The 23,934-nt window shown below is 37.9% G+C and overlaps 1 protein-coding gene across 3 annotated transcripts in view; it reads right to left on the minus strand.

Moving 5' to 3' along the window:
• CFAP47 (cilia and flagella associated protein 47) overlaps positions 1 to 23,934 on the minus strand; it is a 502,187-nt gene that overhangs the window by 284,046 nt on the left and 194,207 nt on the right. For all 3 annotated transcript variants that reach the window (XM_070365964.1, XM_070365963.1, XM_070365962.1), the window contains exons 31-33: positions 22,351 to 22,432; positions 19,255 to 19,383; positions 13,532 to 13,724 (exon numbers count right to left, since the gene is read on the minus strand). In XM_070365964.1, coding sequence (XP_070222065.1) covers positions 13,532 to 13,724; positions 19,255 to 19,383; positions 22,351 to 22,432 — 404 coding nt within the window. The remainder of the gene's footprint in view (positions 1 to 13,531; positions 13,725 to 19,254; positions 19,384 to 22,350; positions 22,433 to 23,934) is intronic.

Below are 23,934 nucleotides of genomic sequence, written 5' to 3' on the forward strand. Positions count from 1 at the left end.
GAAAAAAGATTACAAATTGAAAATACTGACTTCACAACACCATTAATCACTAAGAAATGCAATTCACACCCCAAATAAAATACTACATCACACACACCTAATGACTCTAGTCCAAAAGACAGTTACAAGTGTTGGTGAGGATGTGTACTAATTAGAGCCTTCACATACTGATAGTGGGAAAGTAAAATGGTACCAGCACTTTCGAAATTTCTCAAATGGCAAACTTTCAGTTATCATATCATCCAGAGATTCCACTCCTGTCATGAGTGAGTGAAGTTGCTCAGTCGTGTCTGACTCTTTGAGACCCCGTGGACTGTAGCCCACCAGGCTCCTCCATCCATGGCATTCTCCAGGCAAGAGTACTGGAGTGGGGTGCCATTTCCTTCTCCAGGGGATCTTCCTGACTCAGGGATTGAACCCAGGTCTTCCACATTGCAGGCAGACGCTTTAACCTCTGAGCCACCAGGGAAGCCCAATGCCATACTCAAGTAAAATAAAAATGTATGTCCATAAAAATCTTTCCATGAATGTTCATGGCAGCATTATTAATAACAGCCCCCAAAATGGAAATAATCAAACTAGTCATCAAATGAAAACTGGATAAAGAAAATGTGGTATAGGCATGCAATGGAATATTATCTGTAAATGTCTAAACCAGGAATAAGTAAAAAAAAAGAAAAATCAGCTTCAAAGATATTTGTCATATGATTCCATTTACAGGGAATATCCAGAATAGGTAAATCCATAGAGATAAGAGGTAGCCTGGTAGTTTCCTGGTGCTGGGGGAGTGAGAAGTGACTGCTAATAGGAACATTCCATATGCACTGGGGGATGACGAAGATATTCTATAATTAGATTGTGACAACAATTGTACATATCTATCAACATACTGAAAACTATTGAATCATACACTGTAAATGGATAAATTTTATGGTATTAGAATTATATCTCAATAAATTATTAAAAATACACTTAACATATGATTCAGAAACTCCAATTCTGATATTTACTTCAGAGAAATGGAAACATATGTCTATAAAATACTAGTATATGAATGTCCATAGAGGCTTTATTCATAATAGCCAAAAATGGAAATAATTCATATGTCTGTCATTCAGCTAAGGAATAAAGAAGTTATTATACATATATATATATATTAGAGAACACTCACTGAAGTCAACAAATTCAAGACTAACAACTCTCCTCTCTCCAAAAAGAAAAAAAGTTCTATCTCTATGTTGTCATTTATCAATCCTTTTACATATTTAAGGGACTTGACACTAATTTCATGGTTCTTGACATTTAAGACCTTAGTCAATACTATACTGACTCAATACTGAGTCAAGTCAGTAGTCAGTTACAGGATTACAGTTTCTACTGCCACAATGAAGAGTTAAGCTGTAAATTATTAGCAGATACATTTTAATATTGATTATTTAAACTAAGTAAATGTTAGGGAGGGCTTCCCTGGTGGCTCAGATGGTAAAGAATCTGCCTGCAATGCAGGAGACCCAGGTTTAATCCCTGGGTCAGGAAGATCCCCTGGAGAAGGGAATGGTTACCCACTCCAATATTCTTGGGGCTTCCCTGGTGGATGCTTGTTAAGTACTGCTCTTAAAAATATATGCTGTTGCTATTTACAACTGTAAAATGGTTCTGAGATCAATTCCAATATGAATGTGTATGTATGTTGGGGAGGAGGGTTCCCACACCACCAAGCAATGCTCAGGAGTCCAGCTGGGTGTTCTATAATTCAACTCAATTCCTTCACTATCTACTCAGAGACAGATAAAACGCTCAGACTCGCAGGGCTGCCCTTCACTTTAGATGCCAGTCACATGTCCAGGTTGCTACCTGTACTTCTATTCAACTAGCTAAAAATCAGAGGTTCCCATGACCCTTTCCCCCTTCGGATTCAATTTATTAGCTAGAGTAATCACAGATATCAGGGAAACATTTACTCATGTTTATCAGTTTATTACAAAAGGATATGATAAGGAATATGTATGAACATCCAGATGGAAGAGATGCACAGGGCAAGGTATGTGGGAAGAGGGGTAGAGTTTCCATGCCCTCTCCAAGTGGACCAGTTTCTCCATATCTCAGTGTATGTATTCATCAACCCAGAAACTCTCTGATCCCTGTCCTTTTGAATTTTATGGTGGCTTCATTACACAGGCATGCTTAATTAAATCCTGAGCCTCTGATGATCAATTCAATCTCCAGGTCCTCTCCCCTCCCAGAAGACAGGGGGTGGGACTGAAGGTTCCAGCCCTCCAATCACAAGGTTGATTCCCCAAGCAACCAGCACCACCCTTAGGAGATCTAGCAGGCATTCCAGAAGTTACTTCACTAACATAACAAAAGATACCCTTCTGTGTCCCTCCACTTAGGAAATTCTAAGCATTTTAGAAGCTCTGTGCTAGAAACCAGAAGGAAGACCAAACATAATTCTTACTATAATTCACAATATCACAAAATATTAGTAGCAGTTTTTGCTATAATTTATAATTTCTTACAACTCCTAATGCTTCATTTCAAATGAAGTCATGTTTCAAGCATAATTCTTAATCTATTTCATTTGGTGATTTTGATGAAAAACAGCCCCTGAAATGTAAGACCTTGGCCAGTATCAGCTGGGCTTTGACACTGGTAGGAGTAGAGCTGACACTCACAGCTGGGTCACGTTATCCTCTTATTGGACACAAACAATCTAACAGAACACCACCGACATACAAGGTCACTCTGCTTCTGTGATGAAGGGAGACAAAACAAGAGCATTTCATAATCCTGCCTAAGCCCAGAACAAAAACAAGCTCATGGTGTAAACCATGAAACATCAATATCCCCCTCTCCTGGTTAATGTGAGCGAACACTGCTTCTTTACCAATTAAAGAATTACCCTCACTATAGTTTTCTTCCATTGGATGAGATTTACTATAACTCATTTACAAGATTTTCACTGTCCCTGAAAACATACAGTCAAAACAAATTCTTGTTTCCTTTGTTGGGGAGGTAGAAATTTCTGTCTATTCTTATAGATTATTCTGGCTCAGTTAAGAATTAATTTGACATGATAGATTAAGAGCAGAAAATCAAACAAAAGTTAAATTACATATATACATGGGAAAGACCCCCCCAAAAACTCACCAAAATGGCTGAAGCCCTCATCTTAAATAGCATCCTCAGCTAAAGACAAAAGAGGATGGCGAGAGAGTCAGTTATGGGAGGTGACATGGAAAACCACAGTAAACAAGGGTAAGGTTTTAACGCAGAGCTATGGTTTTCCAAGTAGTCATGAATGGATATGAGAGTTGGACCATAAAGAAGGCTGAGCACCAAAGAATTGATGCTTTTGAACTGTGGTGTTGGAGAAGACTCTTGAGACTCCCTTGGACTGCAAGGAGATCCAACCAGTCCATCCTAAAGGAAATCAATCCTGAATATTCATTGGAAGGACTGATGCTGAAGCTGAAGCTCTAATACTTTGACCACCTGATGTGAAGAGCTGACTCACTGGAAAAGATTCTGATGCTGGGAAAAACTGAAGGCAGGAAGACAAGGGGGCGAGAGAGGATGAGATGGTTGGATGGCATCATCAATTCCATGGAGGTGAGGTTGAGCAAATTCAGGGAAACAGTGAAGGACGGGGAAACCTGGCATGCTGCAGTCCATGGGGCTGCAAAGAGTCGGACACGACTAAGTGACTGAACAACAAGTCTTTTCCACAATAAGTTTCCAGAGATTTGGTCACCTTCCTCCTCCTGGTACAGAAATGGAGACAATCTTACAAATGCAGAGTTCCCTTACAAAGGTAAATGTTTCTCACAAATGGATAACTCTTTTAAAATAATATTCCAAAGAGACACATTTTGGCTTTCCAGGTGGTGCAGTAATAAAGAATATACCTGCAAATGCAGGAGATACAGGCCATGCAGGTTCAATCCCTGGGTCAGGAAGATCCCCTTAGGAACAAAATGGCAACCCACTCCAGTATTCTTGCCTGGAAAATTCCATGGACAGAGGAGCATGACGGCCAACAGTCCATGGAGTAGCAGAGGCAGACACGACTGAGCAACTGAGCACATATGCATCCCTTGAACCTTTCCCAGTTTACCTAGCTAATGCACAAATCCTGCAATGTCTTTCATAATATCCTTTACTGTGAGACAGCTCGTGATTCTCCATAATGTGTGATCTCCCTGCTTGCAATGAGCATTAACAGGAATTTGTTCAACTAGTGGTCTCTGACTGAAAGGCAACCACCCTGAGTAGGTATGAATATGAAAAAGAGAGGAAGAATGGGGTCTAGGTATTGGGCAATTTTTATAACCTCCATTTCCCTAGACACATGGTTATTGTCTTAGTTTGTACTGATTTATTGAATCACACTGTTAATCCATTGGAAATGGTTTAACTATTTGTTCTCACATTTGTTTAACTGCTTGACATTTCTCTGAATTTAGTGCTGAGCTTTACACTAAAATCATGACTTATATATACTGACTGTCACATTCCCAAAATAAAACATTCAAGATAAAACATTAAAATGTCATACGATACCATTTCTAATGTCTGTGTGCATTTTAGCAACATTGATGAAAAATCAGTTAGTTCAGTCACTCAATCATGTCTGACTCTGTGACCCCATGAACTGCAGCATACCAGGCCTCCCTGTCCATCACCAACTCCCAAAGTCCACCCAAACCCATGTCCATGGAGTCGGTGATGTCATCTAACCATCTCATTCTCTGTCGTCCCCTTCTCCTCCTGCCCTTAATCTTTCCCAGCATCAGCGTCTTTTCAAATGAGTCAGTTCTTTGCATCAGGTGGCCAAAGTACTGGAGTTTCAGCTTCAATATCAGTCCTTCCAATGAACACCCAGGACTGATCTCCTTTAGGATGGATTGGTTGGATCTCCTTTGCAGTCCAAGGGACTCTCAAGAGTCTTCTTCAACACCACAGTTCAAAAGCATCAATTCTTTGGCGCTCAGATTTCCTCACAGTCCAACTCTCACATCCATACATGACCACTGGAAAAACCATAGCCTTGACTAGACGGACCTTTGTTGGCAAAGTAATGTCTCTGCTTTTGAATATGCTATCTAGGTTGGTCATAACTTCCCTTCCAAGCAGTAAGCGTCTTTTAATTTCATGGCTGCAATCACCATCTGCAGTGATTTTGGAGCCCAGAAAAATAAAGTCAGCCACTGTTTCTACTGTTTCCCCATCTATTTGCCATAAAGTGATGGGACTGGATGGCATGATCTTCATTTTCTGAATGTTGAGCTTTAAGCCAACTTTCTCACTCTCCTCTTTCACTTTCATCAAGAGGCTCTTTAGTTCTTCTTCACTTTGTGCCATAAGGGTGGTGTCAGCTGCATATCTGAGGTTATTGATATTTCTCATGGCAATTTTGATTCCAGCACGTGCTTCCTCCAGCCCAGCGTTTCTCATGATGAACTCTGCATATAACTTAAATAAGCAGGGTGACAATATACAGCCTTGACGTACTCCTTTTCCTATTTGGAACCAGTCTGTTGCTTCATGTCCAGTTCTAACTGTTGCTTCCTGACCTGCATACAGGTTTCTCAAGAGGCAGGTCAGGTGCTCTGGTATTCCCATCTCTTTCAGAATTTTCCATAGTTTATTGTGATTCACACAGTCAAAGGCTTTGGCATAGTCAATAAACTAGAAATAGATGTATTTCTGGAAGTCTCTTGCTTTTTCAATGATTCAGCGGATGTTGGCAATTTGATCTCTGGTTCCTCTGCCTTTTCTAAAACCAGCTTGAACATCTGGAATTTCATGGTTCATGTATTGCTGAAGCCTGGATTGGAGAATTTTGAGCATTACTTTATTAGCATGTGAGATGAGTGCAATTGTGCAGTAGTTTGAGCATTCTTTGGCATTGCCTTTCTTTGGTATTGGAATGAAATCTGACCTTTTCCAGTCCTGTGGCCACTGCTTAATTTTCTAAATGGCTGACATATTGAGTACAGCAATTTCACAACATCGTCTTCAGGATTTGAAATAGCTCAACTGGAATTCCATCACCTCCATTAGCTTTGTTCGTAGTGATGCTTTCTAAGACCCACTTGACTTCACATTCCAGGATGTCTGGCTCTAGGTGAGTGATCACACAATCGTGATGATAAATATTTAATGCTAAATATTAAAGGGCTAATTTGAAATGTCTGGGAAAAATGTAAACTTCTTCATAAAGAATAACTGTTTTCTGGTTTAATGAAGTTGAACATTCAGCACATTTGAAACAATCAATACGTACAAATTTAAGACCTCAAGACCACATTAGTTTTAAGAATAGGGAGCATTATGATAAGACCCATACAATCTCTCAAATATGTACTGAATATTGTTTACTTTGGGCTTCCCAGGTGGTGCTAGTGGTAAAGAACCCACCTGCCAATGCAGGAGACATAAGAGATGTGGGTTTAACCCCAGGTCGGGAAGATCTCCTGGAGTAGGAAATGGCAACTCACTCCAGTTTTCTTGTCTGGAAAATCCCATGGGCAGAGGAGCCTTGTGGGCTATAGTCCAAAGGGTCACACAGAGTTGGACACAACTGAAGCAACTTAGCATACACGCATGCATTGTTTACTTAAACTAGCACAAAATAAAGAAACTAGGGGCACCTTTAGATGGTACATAAAATACAATTATTGCCAAACATACTTATAACTCTGTTCCACTAAAGTAAATAGAATAAAAAATTGTATTTTTCATTCACAAGAACTACAATTGTTACTTCATCAAAAAATGTTGAAATAAGCATGGCTTAAGTAATAAGACATCATTCTGTAGGACAAAGCTCCTTTGAACAGACAATTCAAAATGCTCCAATTTGTGGATTTTGTTGAAAGTGTAGCAAAATGAAAGTACTTAGTCCTGTTAGAAATTACACTTTATGCTACAAAATGGTCCATTGCTGCTCTCAAAATCACCAGGTGATTACAGGATGATAAAATTCCCATTAGCAATCAAATGTAGCAGTTCAAGCAAAGGGTCCAAAGGGATGACATAGGGGATACTTGATCATAGGCCTGATCTACTGAAGAAGATACTATCATTAAGGTGTAAAATACGGTTCATCCGTGAAAGAACCTCAACTAAAGTGTTAATGATAAAAGGGCTTAAGTACATATAATACAAAGCATTACTGGGAACAGAAGGCAGAAGGATGAGTGTATAAAAGCAAATTCACTATCTCCTGGCAAGCACTAAAAAGGTCACTGATATACATGAGACAGGTGTCCACTTATCACTTGAAAAACGCTTTTTGACTTTTACAACACTTAGAACAAATCCTCATGTGTTAGGGATTTTCAAACACAGAATGGGCATGTCTTTTTTATTTCTTTTTTAAAATAGTGGCTCCCAGAAACCATCTATAATTAGAGAATGAACGTTTTGAAACTCCAACGGACTGCCTGGTAGCATGTGCTCTTGGACAAGTTAATAGCAAGTCCAGGGTTAAGATATCTCAGTGTGCTCTCAGTGCTGAATTCAGGTGCCCTGGCCAAAAGCATGTGGCTATGGTACACTTCAATCCATGGACTTGCTGCTGCCAGACCAGATGCCTATTTTATCATAGGAGTCACCAGCTCAGCCATCTTGCATGACTCTCCAAGACTAGAGGAATGAAATCCTAAAGCACTACTCTGATATTCATAGCTTATCAGGTGGCTGGGGTTCTAGGTCATCTGATTCCAACTTTACTACTCACTACTCTCCAACATGCCTTCCTGTAGCAAGAGGAAGATTCCCTATTCATCTTATCCCTCTCCATTCCATCATAGCAAAGAAATTCTAATGAGAGAGTGCAGCAAAGGAAATCATCAACAAAATGAAAAGACTGAATGGGAGACCTACTGGATGGGAGAAAATAATTGCAAATCATATATCTGATAAGGGGCTTATATAAAAAATATATATATTAAAAAAAATCCATACAAATCTTTGGCAAAAAAACAAACAAACGAACAATTCCATTGAAAAATGGGCAGAAGACCTAAATAGATATTTTTCCAAAGAAGGCATACAGATGTCCAACAGGTACATGTGATCAACATCACTAAAGTGAAAGTGAAAGTGAAGTCGTTCAGTCATGTCCGACTCTGTGCGACCCCACAGACGGCAGCCCACCAGGCTCCTCCGTCCATGGGATTTTCCAGGCAAGAGTACTGGAGTGGGGTGCCATTGCCTTCTCCAGAACAGATATGCTAGACTATCTCATTCTCAATCCAGAGAAGCAAAACTAGATTCTTAGCTATTATTTATAAAAATTTCAAATTGCTTATAAGACCTAAGAACAAAATTTAAAAAAACAAATACAAGAAAACATGTCAGTAACTTTGAATTTCAGGAGAATTTCTAAAGAAAGGGAGAGGTCACCCATTAGTCATGAATGTATAGTAATATAAACATTTTGTAAGGCAGAATTTTCTGTGAATAGTGATAAAGCAAATAATACTGTGGGATGTATATATATATATGTATATATACACAAAATACATTTGTAGTTTAGTCTTCATTATAAAGAATGCTACAAGTTGATAAGAAAAATTCAAACAAAATAATAGAAAAATGGGCAAAGTACATGAATAAGTATATCACAGAAGAGGAAATCCAACTGGCTAACAAGCAAATGACAAGATGAAACTATTTTTTACCCTTCAAAGTAGAAAAACAAAGTAGTAAAACCATCATGAGAACACCCAGTCCTGGCAACATCACTAACCATCAGTGAAATGCAAATCAAAATTACAATGAGATATGGCCTCACACCTGTTAGAAGAGCTACTATCAAAAAGACAGGAAATAATAAGTGTTGGTGAGGATGTAGAGAAAAGGGAATCATGGTGCACTGTTAGTAGGAATGTACACTGATGCAACCACTATGTAAAACAATATACAGGGTCCTCAAAAAAGCTAAAAATAGAACCATCATACAGTCCAGCAAGTTCTCTTCTGGGTATTTATCTAAATAAATGAAAACACTCCTTTGAAAAGATATATGCACTCCGCTGTTCACTGCAGCATTATGTATCATATCTAAAACATGGAAAAACCTAGATGTCCATTAATGGATAAATGAATAAAGAAATTGTGGCATACACACACACACACATACACATAAAATGGAATGTTATTCAGCCATTAAAAAAAAATAAAGCTTTCCATTTGTCACAACACAGATGGGCCTTGAGGATATTATGATAAATTAAATAAGTCAGACAGAGTAAGACAAATACCATATGATCTCCCTTATATGTAGAATCTAAAACAACAAAAACGATAACAAAAAACAAACTCATGGACACAGAAAACAGACATGATTACAAGAGAGGGATATGGAAGTAAAATAAATGGCTGGTTTTTGTTTTGTTTAAATAAACTGATTTTTTTTTTTTTAATACTAATGACAGAAATGTAGCAGACCTGTCCTGAGGTGAAGATACTGAAAGAAAGACCACAGCAGATATCTAATAAGCATACAACCTGTCATGTCAGTTCCAATGCTAAACTCTCAAGAGTTTCTGAGAAATCCATAATCAACTAAAATACTCTTTATTTGTTGTCTCATCAGGTTGACCAAGGACACACTGTCCTTAAGTTTGACTCTACAAGCTGCCAACTGATCAGTTTACCCAAAAAGTGTGTAAGCAAGGCCCACTATCTATTCTCTGCAAGGTTTCTCCTTTTCAGTTTAAATATTTCACTCCACATTCTTCCTGAATGCATGATTTCTGAGAAGCTGGATATAATTCTTATCTTTGTCTGTCTACAGGTTAGGTGTTTTTCCTTTGGCTTTTTTTCAAGATGTTTTCTTTAATTTTTCTACAATTTGAATATAATATGCCTAGGTATAAATGTTTTGGGACATTTACCCTGAGCTTCCCGGATCTGTGGTGTGATGTCTGACATTAATATGGGGAAGTTTTCAGTAATTATTTTGGGGCCTCTGTGGTGACTCAGAAAGTAAAGAATCTACCTATAATGCAGGAGACCTGGATTTGTTCCCTGGGTTGGAAAGATTCCCTGGAGAAGGGAATGGCAACCCACTCTAGTATTCTTGCCTGGAGAATTCCATGGACAGAGGATCCCTGCAAGCTACAGGCCACAGGGTCACAAAGAGTCAGAGATGGACATGACTGAGACACTTTCACTTTTTTTTCTTTCAGTCATTATTTCAGTTCAGTTCAGTCGCTCAGTCATGTCCGACTCTGCGACCCCACAGACTGCAGCACGCCAGGCTTCCCTGTCCATCACCAACTCCTGGAGCCTTCTCAAACTCATATCCAGCGCGTTGGTGATGCCATCCAATCATCTCATCCTCTGTAGTCCCCTTCCCCTCCTGCCTTCAATCTTTCCCAGCATCAGGGTCTTTTCCAATGAGTCATTATTTACTTCCAAGGAATTTTTGTTTATAGAAGGGATTTATTTTTCAAATATAATTGGTAAATAAATACCGTTCTATGAACAATTTAAAAGCACCGATTGCTTGTTGTGTTACTATGGCCTAACTGCTTCATCCCTTAGAGTGCATCAGAATCACACGGCAGGTTTTTTAAAATACAGATTGCTAGGCCCCACCCTCAGAGTTTCTTAATCATAAGGTGTGAGGTGCAGCCTTATCCATCTACCCTCCACAATACCACTGCACCAAGTTGCAACCATGGTCAGAATTTATCAATGGAGTGGGGATGAGTGGAGCATCAATGTTGAAAATTTTAAATCTGGGATACCGAGTATGACTCTTTTCTCAGTCCAAAGTAACCTAAGTGGAGTCCTTCACAGAGCTCCTTCTCATGGACCTCCACAGTTATTAACCAGGCCAAGCTGTACTCAGATGGCAACCCACTCCAGCCTTCTTGCCTCGAAAATCCCGTGGATGGAGGAGCCTAGTAGGCTACGGTTTACAGGGTCACAAAGAATCGGACATGACTGAGCGACTTCACTTCTTCACTTCACACAATTAACACAGAAAGTGTTCCCTTCTAACTCAACCATTCAATCTGATCTCCACATTGGTTCTAGAAGGTACACACTAGTAGCTTAATATATACTCAGTTGTCTGGAATAGGATAGAGAAATATATAAAACCTGAGTGTGTCCCTTTATGCTCTCATTCTTTCATTCATTTATTTAATTTCTCAAGGAGTATTTGATATCTTTTGTTTTCCATGCAATTTTCGGAGAAAGCAGCAGTGAACAACAAAACAGAAGAGGCTGTTTCTGTTAAGAGGCTAACATTCACCAGGAGGAGGCAGGGTATAAATATTACTGGGGATCAACACCATTGAGAAGAATGAAGCAAGAAAGAGAAGGACTGAAGGAGGTACTAATTTAGAGAGGGTACTGGGAAAGCTTCTCAGATAATATGATATTTGAGCAGGATCTTGAGTGAAGTGGGCAAAGGAATCGTGAAGATATGCAAGAAAATAAAGCTCCAAGCAGAGGGAACAGGAAGTACAAGGGCTTTGCAAAGGCATGAGACTCAGTGTTTTAAAAAGCAGAAACTAGGCCAGTGCCCATAATGCATTATTCTAAAAAATGCAGCAAACTCCTTGAAAACAACTTGTGTATACCATTCTGTTGGTAAAAATAGAACCATAATAATTTTATAACAAAAGAACATATTCATTTCTAATATATGTACATATTTTATAACACTATGGTTAAAGTGTTACTCCTCAGTATTCAAACTATTTACACCTTGTTTTTTTTTACATTTTTGAACAGGTCAAATACATGTTTATAAGATGTGAATCTTATTAAATTGCGGTTTCAAGGGAAATTGCTTGATATTATCAGCATGTCAATTGGAAGGTAATAAAATATTAATGTTTACTGTTCTCTAATACTAATGTATCAATATATCTTTTTCTATCTTGATGTCATTATGTTTACAAAGTAATGCCTTTAAGTTCGGAGCAACTGTAATTCAAAGTCTCATTTTAAATCACACTTTTAATCTTTTCTAGCTAAAGTTTAGATTAAACTCTGAGGATTCTGTATAAAAACATAAAACAAAACCCATTCTGAATATGAATGGTTTGTATGTACTTGGAAGAAGGGAGCTGAACGAAAGTCAAAGAAACAACCAAAGTGCACATGTCGTTTTCTCAAGACAAGCAATGTTTATGATGAAGAAAAGAATGCACAGCTATACTAGCCAATTGGAAATATTTCAAAGAATGTAAGGCTCTCAGGGTAGAAATGTATAAAGTCTTATTACTCAAGAGTAGAACCAGGGAGTGTCCACCTGAACACTGAAATAGGTCTATCTATGATCACGTACTTGCCTTGGTCTTGGTATATGGACCTAATATGACCTATGCTATGCTATGCTAAGTCACTTCAGTCGTGTCCAACTCTGTGTGACCCCATAGACGTCAGCCCACCAGGCCACCCTGTCCCTGGGATTCTTCAGGCAAGAACACTGGAGTGGGTTGCCACTTCCTTTTCCAATGCATGAAAGTGAAAAGTGAAAGTGAAGTCGCTCAGTCGTGTCTGACTCTTCGTGACCCCATGGACTGCAGCCTACCAGGCTCCTCTGTCCATGGGATTTTCCAGGCAAGAGTACTGGAGTGGGGTGCCATTGCCTTCTCCGTAATATGACCTACGTCCTCAAAATTCATACTTAGTGATTTCCAACATGACCATCACAATGAAATAGATGTAAGACACTGTCTAGTCAAGTTTCACTTGATCTCAACTAATAACATACAAAGTTTCAGTAGTGTCAACTAAATTTAATACTTTATAGAGTTGAAAATATCATCAGCGTTATTAAGGCAATCTTTCATTTCTAGAGCATTTCTACATAATTTTTATCATTTATTCTTCAAAATAAATTAAAGATGCATCTTTTATTATTTCCATTTTAAATGTGTTGGGCCCCAGGGCAGGCTGTTCAAAAATGTGCCTCGATGCATACTGATTATTCTGAATTCAAATTACTTAAGAAACAGCCAATGAAAGAGGGACACTTTGATCCCCCCACCGCTTGTCTCCCTGCAAGCAGAAGGTAAATCCTTCATGTGTAAGATGCTCTCCCTGCCTCTACCCACACTGTGTTCAGATTCCTCACTAATTAAGGACCCAAAGCCTAAGTTTCTTTGTCCTGTCAATTCCTCACAAATTTATTGCTTCTTTGTCTAAAAAGTATAAAAGGTTTGTGCTTTGACCACTTTTTAAGTCCCATTTCTATGAGACCTTCGCACATGATTAAATTTTGTTATTCTCCTGTTAAATCTGTCTTGTGTTAATTTTATTATTAGTCCAGCCACAGGAATTCAAGACAAGTAGAGAGGAACTTTCCCCTCCCTGACACATGTAAGGAAACTGGTCTTGAAAATGTTATAGGACATCCTACTTGTAGAACAGAATACATGCTGCACTTGGGCCTAGAATCCATGGATTCTGTGTTCAGTTCTATGGCTCCTTCCATATTCTCAGACTACAATCTGTGATCATTAAAGCAAAAAAAAAAAAAAAATCTCACCTTTTTGACAGTTTTTCCAAATAACATGTCGGGCATTCTCATAATTTGTGTTCATCCAGCTAAGCAGAATCCTTTCAGGATCAGAATATATGTTGCTGGATGCAAAATAAGCATTGACTTTTGGTGAATTTTGCATATATACAGGGGGCAGATTATTGATGCTATATGGTACAATTCGGGATAGTACCAGAACCTGAAATTTGGATAAAAGAGAGAGAGATAATTTTTACTACTGGAATGGCAAAATAAAAATTAGTATTTAGAGAGTAAATACTACCAAGCAGAGAGTAAACAGACACCACCAAGCAATTCTCTGCCATCAACTGGATGTCCTACAGTTCAACTCAAGTCTGACACCATCTATGCAAAGGGTACATCAGAGCCCACAGGTTAAGAGAGCTGTCTCATAAGACTGTCCTCCATTTCAGATGTCCATCACAAGCCCAGGTCACCTGTGCTTCTGACTAATGAGCTATCTGCTGGAGGTTCCAACAACCCCTTCTTTGGGTTCAATTAATTTGTGATTACAGCTCAAAGAACTCAGAACTAGTTTATTACAAAGGATATTAAGCGACAGGAATTAACAGTCAGATGAGGAGATACATAAATAAATCCTTGGAAACAAACTCTTAATGCCTAGTAATTTGTACCACATTAAAAACCATCTCAAATCCTATAGATATATGTACAGCATATCCAGGACATGGAACGCATAACTTGATGTGTCATTTGAGCCAGTCGTTTAAAATGGAAATGGATATACAGAAAAACATCAGTGCTATGAAAATATTATTGTTAATCTCACTCTTATTGGAATAATGCATGAGAGTGACCTTCCCTGCAAAACTAGTACATCTCAACATTGGAAAGAAGGCTGTTGAATTCACAGAGGTCACAATAAAAATACTTAATTCAGTAGTGCTATTTTGACAGTGTTCATAACTTTTTTTCTATTTCCTTTTACACTGTATTCATGACAGAGGCATATTTTTAATCCCACATTTCCCTATGAATAAGAGTTCATTTGCAACACTTTTTCTTCTTGTGACCAATGACTCATTCTCGAGGAATCTTACAAATTAATCTTTAAATAACAAAGGATCACTCTACATAAAGCATGGACTTTCTCTGGCAAAGAGAAGAAAATGTCATCATATACTTCTTGCACATACAGTCGACCCTCCATATCCACTGGTTCCCCATTGTGAGTTCCACATCCTTAAATTCAACCAACCACAGATAGAAAATATTCAAAATTATTAATACAAAAAGCAAAAAATTCAATTTGTCCCATGCTGACAACTATTTATATAACATTTAAACTGTATTCACAACAATTTACAGAGCATTTATATTGCATTAAGTATGATAAGTAATCTAGAAATAATTTTAAGTATATGGGAGATTTAAAGTATATAGGAGAATGTGCCTGGGTTTTATGCAAATACCATGCCACTGTATAAAAAAGACTTGAGCATGCTCACATTTTGTTTTGTGGGGGATCCTAAAATCAATCACCCTTCAATATCCAGGGGTGACTATATACTTATTACAGATGTGGAGAGTTATTCATATATTCCCTATACATGGCTATATCCAAATAAACTGCAATATCTGTTACCGCATGTGAGAATAATTGTGTTTCCACATTGCATTTCAGTGACATTATGGACCACTCCTGCAAATCTATTTAATAAAAGAATTTCACCAATTTTGCTTTCATGCCAGTAATATTTTATTGAAGCTCATTTAAAATACTCTTCAGCAATATGATCCCTTGTACCATTTTTGTTTGTTTTCTACAGAGGTATATAATTCTGAATAATGTTTCGGTATAATTGGTATCTTGCCTCCTTTACTAACAAATATTCCTATTTTATTATAGGGAGATTTTAAATTGGTTTGGGGAAAATGTGTTTAATTAACCAGAAAAATCATTGCTCTTAGTTTAAAAATATCAATATATTTGACATAACTGTGTACTATTAAAAAAAAAAAAAAACCTTTCTGACAGATAATACACTGGGAACAAATGAATAAACAGTATGCTATGCTATGCTAAGTCACCTCAGTCGTGTCCGACTCTGTGCAACCCCATAGACTGCAGCCCACCAGGCTCCCCCATCCCTGGGATTCTCCAGGCAAGAACACTGGAGTGGGTTGCCATTTCCTTCTCCAGTGCATGAAAGTGAAAGTGAAGTCGCTCAGTCGTGTCCGACTCTTAGCGGCCCCATGGACTGCAGCCTACCAGGCTCCTCCATCCATGGGATTTTCCAGGCAAGAGTACTGGAGTGGGGTGCCATTGCCTTCTCCTGAATAAACAGTATAATTAAACTTATTATTCAGTTATTCATCTGATCACCTTTTTATTTTCCAGTTTCTTTTGTAGAAATATGACATTCAATTCTTATAGCACATACAGATTCATCCTTTATAGTACATAAAAGCCCTCTTAATGTAATATAGGTTTATATTTAGAAGAGCATTCTGAGTTTAAGTGTTTCTCTTATTGTTTTCACCTCTCGTATGCTTCAGTGACCCATTTTTTAGCTATCAACACATTTTTGTGAATTGGGAATATAATGCAAGGAAATAGCAACAACTAAACATGCAAATTTAACAAGCAAAAATAACCAAATGACATAAAATCAAATTGGTTAAGACAAGCTATATCCTGTTATCTAAACTATTAGCAAAGAAAAAATGACAAAGGCATTCTTGAAGTGCACGTATGACCTATAGGAAAGAGACAATTAAAAACTAAAGGGATTTGTGTGAAAACCACAGTCTTCTATTTCTAACTTGTGAAACATCTCAACAACACTGCTTGCTTTTTTTAAAGTGAAACTGTCAATCCACTACTGATTTAATAGAGTGCTGAGAGCTACATGCTTCAGACACAATCTATGGAGAAACACTGCTCTGCAGATGATCTACAGGGCAATCATCCATGCCTATGAGTCTATCACTGAATCAGTGAAGAATCTCAACTACATGCTGCCATTCAGATCAGTTTCCAGACAAAAGGATCAACCCATCTGGTAATTATACATAGCACCATGATACAGCAGGACCAAAATTAATTTATCATGCTCTCTTGCTTGTCCCTCTGTCTGCCCTGAACAAAATCCTGTTAACATCCCTTGTCTTGTCTTTCAGTGACTGGGAACAAATTCCACTCAGTCACCCAAGCCAGAAGCTCACTGTGGTCTTTGACTCCTCTGTCTCCTTCACTTCCATAAGTTATTGTCATTCACCAATTCCTGATTTCTATGCCTGATATTTATGAAAGCTGCTCTTTTCTCATCTTTCCTACTACCACCAGTATTCTCAGTACCATCACTAGTCACAATAGTCAAAACATGGAAACATATATGTCCATCAACAGATGAATAGATAAAGAAGACATGGAATATTATATGGAACACAGTGGAATATTACTCAGCCATGAAAAAGAACAAAATAATGCTATTTGCAGCAACATGGATGGACCTAGAGAGTATAATGCTAAATGAAGTCAGGCAGAGAAAGATGAATATTAGATAATATTGTTTATATGTGGAATCTAAGAAACAAATAATATAAATAAACATATTCAGAACAGAAATAGAGCCACAGACATAGAAAACACGCTTATGGTTACCAAGGGGGAAAGGGGAGGGAGGGGAAGGATAAATTAGGATAGGATTAACATATACACACAACTATACATAAGGTAGATAACCAACAAGGACCTACCGTATAGCACAGGAAACTATACTCAATATTTTATACTAACCTATAAGGGAAAAGAATCTGAAAAAGAAATTATATGTGTGTGTGTGTGTATGTATGCATGTATGTGTGTGTGTATGTATGTATGTCTGTGTGTGTGTATATATGTGTGTGTATATATATATAGATCTCACTTTGCTGTACACCTGAAACTAACACAACATTGTCAATCAACTGTACTTCAATAATTAAAAAAAAAATTCCCAGTTTCCATAGTGTACCAGAGTGATTTCTATAGAATGCAAAACTGATTATATCAATATTGTGTTTAAAATCCTTCAAGATTTCTGTACTGACCTTGTGCTAAAATCCATGAAGTTCAGATGCCTTAGTTTGACTTATGAAGTCAACCACGATCTATTTTCTGACCGTGCTCATAGTCTACTCCTCTTAGTCCCAGCCATACTGTGTTTATTCCTCAGAATATACAATGCTCTATCAAACCCCAGGCATTTCCACTTTGAATTTCCGTTAACTTGAAAAATGTTATTGCCCCATCCTCCAATAAAACTCATCTATTACCTCTGTCACACAAATTGTATAATATTTCTCTCTAACCTATGCCTCACCTTGCCTGCCAAATCCTCCTCATTGTTCAGGGCTCAGTTTAAATTCATCTTTTTCCTAGAAACCTTCTCCAAGGCACAGGCAAGTTAGGTTCCTTTTTATGTGTACTCATCCTTAGTTCTTTGGGTTTACCTTGTCATAACATTTGTCATAGTTTCTTGTAATTGTATTTATTTAATTGCTCACACACTCCAGGACACAAAATCCTTGAAAAGGACAGGCTATATCAAGTTTACTTTTATACCCCCAGGGTCTAGTGTAGTACCTGGATCATAATAGCTGTTGAATAAATTCATTCAACAAATATTTGCTGAGCCTCTACTATGTAGCAGGCACACTATTAAGTTTTGAGTTCACAAGTGATATGTGGTATCTAAATTCATAGACTTTTAGTTGGGGAAGATGGGTTAAATGAACTAGACATATACATGAATGCATGCGGGAGTGAATAAATGAATGGGTGAGTGAAAGAAGCCTACAACCAAGAGTAGGACTAGTTTGTCCATAAACTATATGCAGCTTTTCTGTTTTGGACTTGCTCCTTTTTATCAGTAGACAAAATTATATATGATACAGCGTGGAGTTAAGAAAGTAAAGAAGACAGCTTTTTTTTTTTCCCCCTCCAAATCTATCTTTGGGTGAGAGTCACTAATACCCCCATCATTCTTGTGGGAATTACTAAAAAAAAATACAGGATTTCTCCTCTTGACATCCAGCAAGATAGACAGGGCAGGTTGCTGGGGGAAGAAAAGGTAGAGATGGGGGAATAACTGGGAATCAAAGAGCACAACGAACTCTGTAGAGGGTAGGCCTAGGGGGCTGGCTGCAGTGGAGGAGTTCAGAGTGCCAGAGGGCAACAAGAGGGGCCTGGGCTCTTGGGCCTGGGCTATTGCTCCCCAGTAGAGAACAATAAGGAAGACAGCAGAAAACTACATCAGATAATCTTGGAAGAAAGTATGTATGCATGTTAACCTTTCCTTGTTTCTAAACTGGGGATTACTGGTCATGTATGGATGTGAAAGTTGGACTGTGACCAACTGCACCCTTGAAGTTAGGTGCAGCAATATGACCAAATTTTGCCCAGTGGAACATGAAATGGAAATGATGCCCTTTGCAGATGATATCCTTAAAAGGTATTTACTTGTCTTCTACTCTTTTATCTGCTCTTCCCTGTTCTGAGAAATGGATCCAGAAATAAAAGTCCAGTACTGAGGATGGAAGAGTCATCTACTATTTCTAAACCACTTCTCCACAATTTCATGAGAAAGAAAAATAATTATTCTATCTTATTTGGGCCACTGTGATTTTTACAGCAGGATTACCTGTACCTTAACTAATACACTATTCCTATAAATCAACCAAAAAAATCCCAAAACAGTTACCTTGTATATCTGAAGGAATACATCAGTCCATGATCGTTTACTCCAGACTTCAAAATCTGTCATATCTATAACAACAGAATGCTTTCCCTTAGGCATGTGGGAAAACTTGGCTGAGATAGTAGTGGAAGACTATAAGAAATGATATATTCAAATATTAATTACAATGCAAGGGAAATGTAAATCCAAAGTTTTAATTACTTAGCATATATATATATTTTTTTTTTTTTTTATAAAACATTTACATGTCCTTTATACCCATTCATCCAGATTTCCAACTCTCCATGTGCCAGTAACAGAAACTATCAACATAGACAGCTTTCTGGAACTCACAGCCTCTATTTGAGGTCATAGAGTTACTCATTTATTGTACCTGATAGGTCACTCTGTGGCAACAGTGGCAGTTCAGTGAGTCCAGTCACTCAATATTGTCTGATTGTTTGCAATCCCATGGACTGCAGCATGCCAGGCTTCCCTGTCCATCACCAACTCCTGAAGCTTGCTCAAACTCATGTCCATCAAGTCGGTGATGCCATATAGATGCAAAATTATTCTGAATTCTGAACCCCCCAAAGAGCCATACCCTTAGGATGAAGCCACTGGAACTCAGCAGAGTGCTGAAGAACAGGCCTCTGGATCTTGTGCTAACATAATGTGGTGACTATAGTAACAGTGTTACAACTAACAGAGAGTTTCCTCAAAGCCTACAGACTTCTCAAGACAATTACTCTTCTCAATAGGTCTCCATAAAATGAATTGCATAATATGAAAAAAAATGACTATCTTGCTTAATTTCTCCCTATTCTCCACTAAAACTTAAGAAGGGAAGTGGCAATTTTCAGGTAATTGGAAAAAAAAACAATATTTTCTTTGAAAGTTATATATTCTAAACATGTATTTTAAGAAAAAATTTACATAAGTACAGACCATTCTTCATTTCTAAGTCCCTTAAAAGAAGCAATCACCTGTATATTTAAGAAGGCCATGTAATCTATTTTGCATGGGAACTCCACAGAGATTTTTAGACAAATAAAAAATGGCTGTCTGGGGAGGCCTTACAAATAGCTATGAAAAGAAGAGAAGCAAAAAGCAAAGGAGAAAAGGAAAGATATAAGCATCTGAATGCAGAGTTCCAAAGAATAGCAAGGAGAGATAAGAAAGCCTGCCTCAGCAATCAATGCAAAGAAATAGAGGAAAACAACAGAATAGGAAAGACTAGAGATCTCTTCAAGAAAATTAGAGATACCAAGGGAATATTTCATGCAAAGATGGGCTTGATAAAGGACAGAAATGGAAGGGACCTAACAGAGGCAAAAGATATTAAGAAGAGATGGCAAGAATACACAGAAGAACTGTACAAAAAAGATCTTCCCTACACAGATAATCACGATGGTGTGATCACTGACCTAGAGCCAGACATCCTGGAATGTGAAGTCAAGTGGGCCTTAGAAAGCATCACTACGAACAAAGCTAGTGGAGGTGATGGAATTCCAGTTGAGCTATTTCAAATCCTGAAAGATGACGCTGTGAAAGAGCTGCACTCAATATGCCAGCAAATTTGGAAAACTCAGCAGTGGCCACAGGACTGGAAAAGGTCAGTTTTCATTCCAATCCCAAAGAAAGGCAATGCCAAAGAATGCTCAAACTAACACACAGTTGTACTCATCTCACATGCTAGTAATGCTCAAAATTCTCCAAGCCAGGCTTCAGCAATATGTGAACCGTGAACTTCCTGATGTTCAAGCTGGTTTTAGAAAAGGCAGAGGAACCAGAGATCAAATTGCCAACATCCACTGGATCATGGAAAAAGCAAGAGAGTTCCAGAAAAACATCTATTTCTGCTTTATTGACTATGCCAAAGCCTTTGACTGTGTGGATCACCTTTGACTGTGTGGATCAAAATAAACTGTGGAAAATTCTGAAAGAGATGGGAATACCAGACCACCTGACCTGCCTCTTGAGAAATCTGTATGCAGGTCGGGAAGCAACAGTTAGAACTGGACATGGAACAACAGACTGGTTCCAAATAGGAAAAGGAGTACGTCAAGGCTGTATATTGTCACCCTGCTTATTGAACTTATATGCACAGTACATCATGAGAAACGCTGGACTGGAAGAAACACAAGCTGGAATCAAGATTGCCGGGAGAAATATCAATAACCTCAGATATGCAGATGACACCACCCTTATGGCAGAAAGTGAAGAGGAACTCAAAAGCCTCTTGATGAAAGTGAAAGAGGAGAGTGAAAAAGTTGGCTTAAAGCTCAACATTCAAAAAACGAAGATCATGGCATCCGGTCCCATCACTTCATGGGAAATAGATGGGGAAACAGTGGAAACAGAGTCAGAGTTTATTTTGGGGGGCTCCAAAATCACTGCAGATGGTGACTGCAGCCATGAAATTAAAAGACGCTCAATCCTTGGAAGGAAAAAGTTATGACCAACCTAGATACCATATTCAAAAGCAGAGACATTACTTTGCCAACAAAGGTTCGTCTAGTCAAGGCTATGGTTTTTCCTGTGGTCATGTATGGATGTGAGAGTTGGACTGTGAAGAAGGCTGAGCACCAAAGAATTGACGCTTTTGAACTGTGGTGTTGGAGAAGACTCTTGAGAGTCCCTTGGACTGCAAGGAGATCCAACCAGTCCACTCTGAAGATCAGCCCTGGGTGTTCTTTGGAAGGAATCATGCTGAAGCTGAAACTCCAGTACTTTGGCCACCTCATGTGAAGAGCTGACTCTCTGGAAAAGACTCTGATGCTGGGAGGGATTGGGGGCAGGAGGAGAAGGGGACGACAGAGGATGAGATGGCTGGATGGCATCACTGACTCGATCGACGTGACCCTGAGTGAACTCTGGGAGTTGGTGATGGACAGGGAGGCCTGGCGTGCTGCAATTCATGGGGTCACAAAGAGTCGGACACGACTGAGCGACTGAACTGAACTGATATATATATATATGTCTATGTGTGTGTTTATACACACACACATACTGTCTGGAGAGGCGTAATCCTTAGGATATTTCATAAATAAAAAAATCAAGGATTCTAAGCCAAAATCCATTAAATTCAATAATTTCTCAGAAATTAAATTCTCTTACTCTAATTTCAATCCACTTCTTGTAATCTTCCGGTTCAAGCAGAAATTCTGGCAGTACATGAGAAATACAAGCTCCTTGAGCACTAAAATAAAAAAAATAAAAAACAAATTATTATAGAATACTCACAATCCATCTATCACTTGCATATGAACTTTAATGAAATTATTTCATTGTTATATAGTTTATACATGTACTGAATTTTAATTTTAAAATTTAAAACTTATATAATTTTAAAACTTCCCTTATCAATGAAATGTGCATATAATGTCTCCTTCAGGGAATTAATAATGAGAAATAACTTACTAAGTGTCTATAACCATACACATACACATTTACATGCTAATGGGACATAGAGAGTTATATGACTTGGACCCTATTGTCAAGACCATTTTATTGTTGTTATAATATTATAAAACTGAAAAATACATGCATAAAGTTTGAACACAATAAAATATTAATTAGATAGATCATTAGTTACCCTATGTTAATTGAATGCCTATCACCACATATGCCTGAATATATTAGAATAACATAAACCATCACCTATTTTTCCAGAGTATATCCAAAAATTGCAGACTCTTTGATTATATAAACTTGTAGTATCTTAAATGGGAAATATCTACTTATATTATTTTATACACTTAAAAGAATATATATGTACATACTTTATAATATTTTTTAGTATTTTTTTCACTATCACATTTCTTGAAATACTTTTATCAAAAATCTTCATATGCATGTACACTATTACAAGAACCTCTTTATACACCTCTAATATAATTTTAGCAGGAGTGTTTCTCAGTGGGATTTTGGGTGTCACTAACTCATTTAGTGAGCAGAGAACACTGCTTACTATAAGCATTTAACAGAGAATTTACCATTAGCATTTTACAGAGAATGCCAGATCTAGTATTTAACTCTATAAACACCCTCAGCAGCTTGCAGTCCTGTAACTAGTGACCAGTGGGAAAAAGAAAAAGCAGAAAGATTATTCTGAAAGCTCAAACCTTGAAGATAACACAGATGAATGACGTTTGTGGGAGGTGAGGCAGAGAGCATGGTTCCAGAGTTGTCAAGTTTGCTGTGGCCCAGGGCCAGAAAAAGCTATTGGAAGAAATCATGCTACAAACATAAAGCTCCTTTGTTTGGAAAATAAATGTCATTTCTTCTCTTCTCATTTCCCATCTGCATTTACATTATTTCTATGAATCTTCATTACACTGGAATTACTATAGGTTTAAATAAAATCTAATTTTAATGGTATACCACTACTTAGAAGTAGCCACACTAAAGCCTATGTAAGAACTCAGTGAGATGATGCCCCAATAAGTTGAAATCCTAGAGGTAAAACAAAGACAACAACTCAAGAGAATTATGAAGAAACTGTAATACTTCCTTGCATGCAAAGCCAAGACAGGATCTGAGGAAAAAAATAGTCACTTCTATCACATGCAACTGAGAGCCTAAGGAAAACTATCAGGGAACCACTAAACTGAGAGTTGCTTGAAGAGGGAGACTACAGGGTATTCATTTGAATATTCCCCAGTGCTCACCAGAGAGTAGGCCCTCAGTAACAAATTGAGG

The sequence above is a fragment of the Bos mutus genome, chromosome X, assembly GCF_027580195.1.
Source record: "Bos mutus isolate GX-2022 chromosome X, NWIPB_WYAK_1.1, whole genome shotgun sequence".
Lineage (NCBI taxonomy): Eukaryota > Metazoa > Chordata > Mammalia > Artiodactyla > Bovidae > Bos > Bos mutus.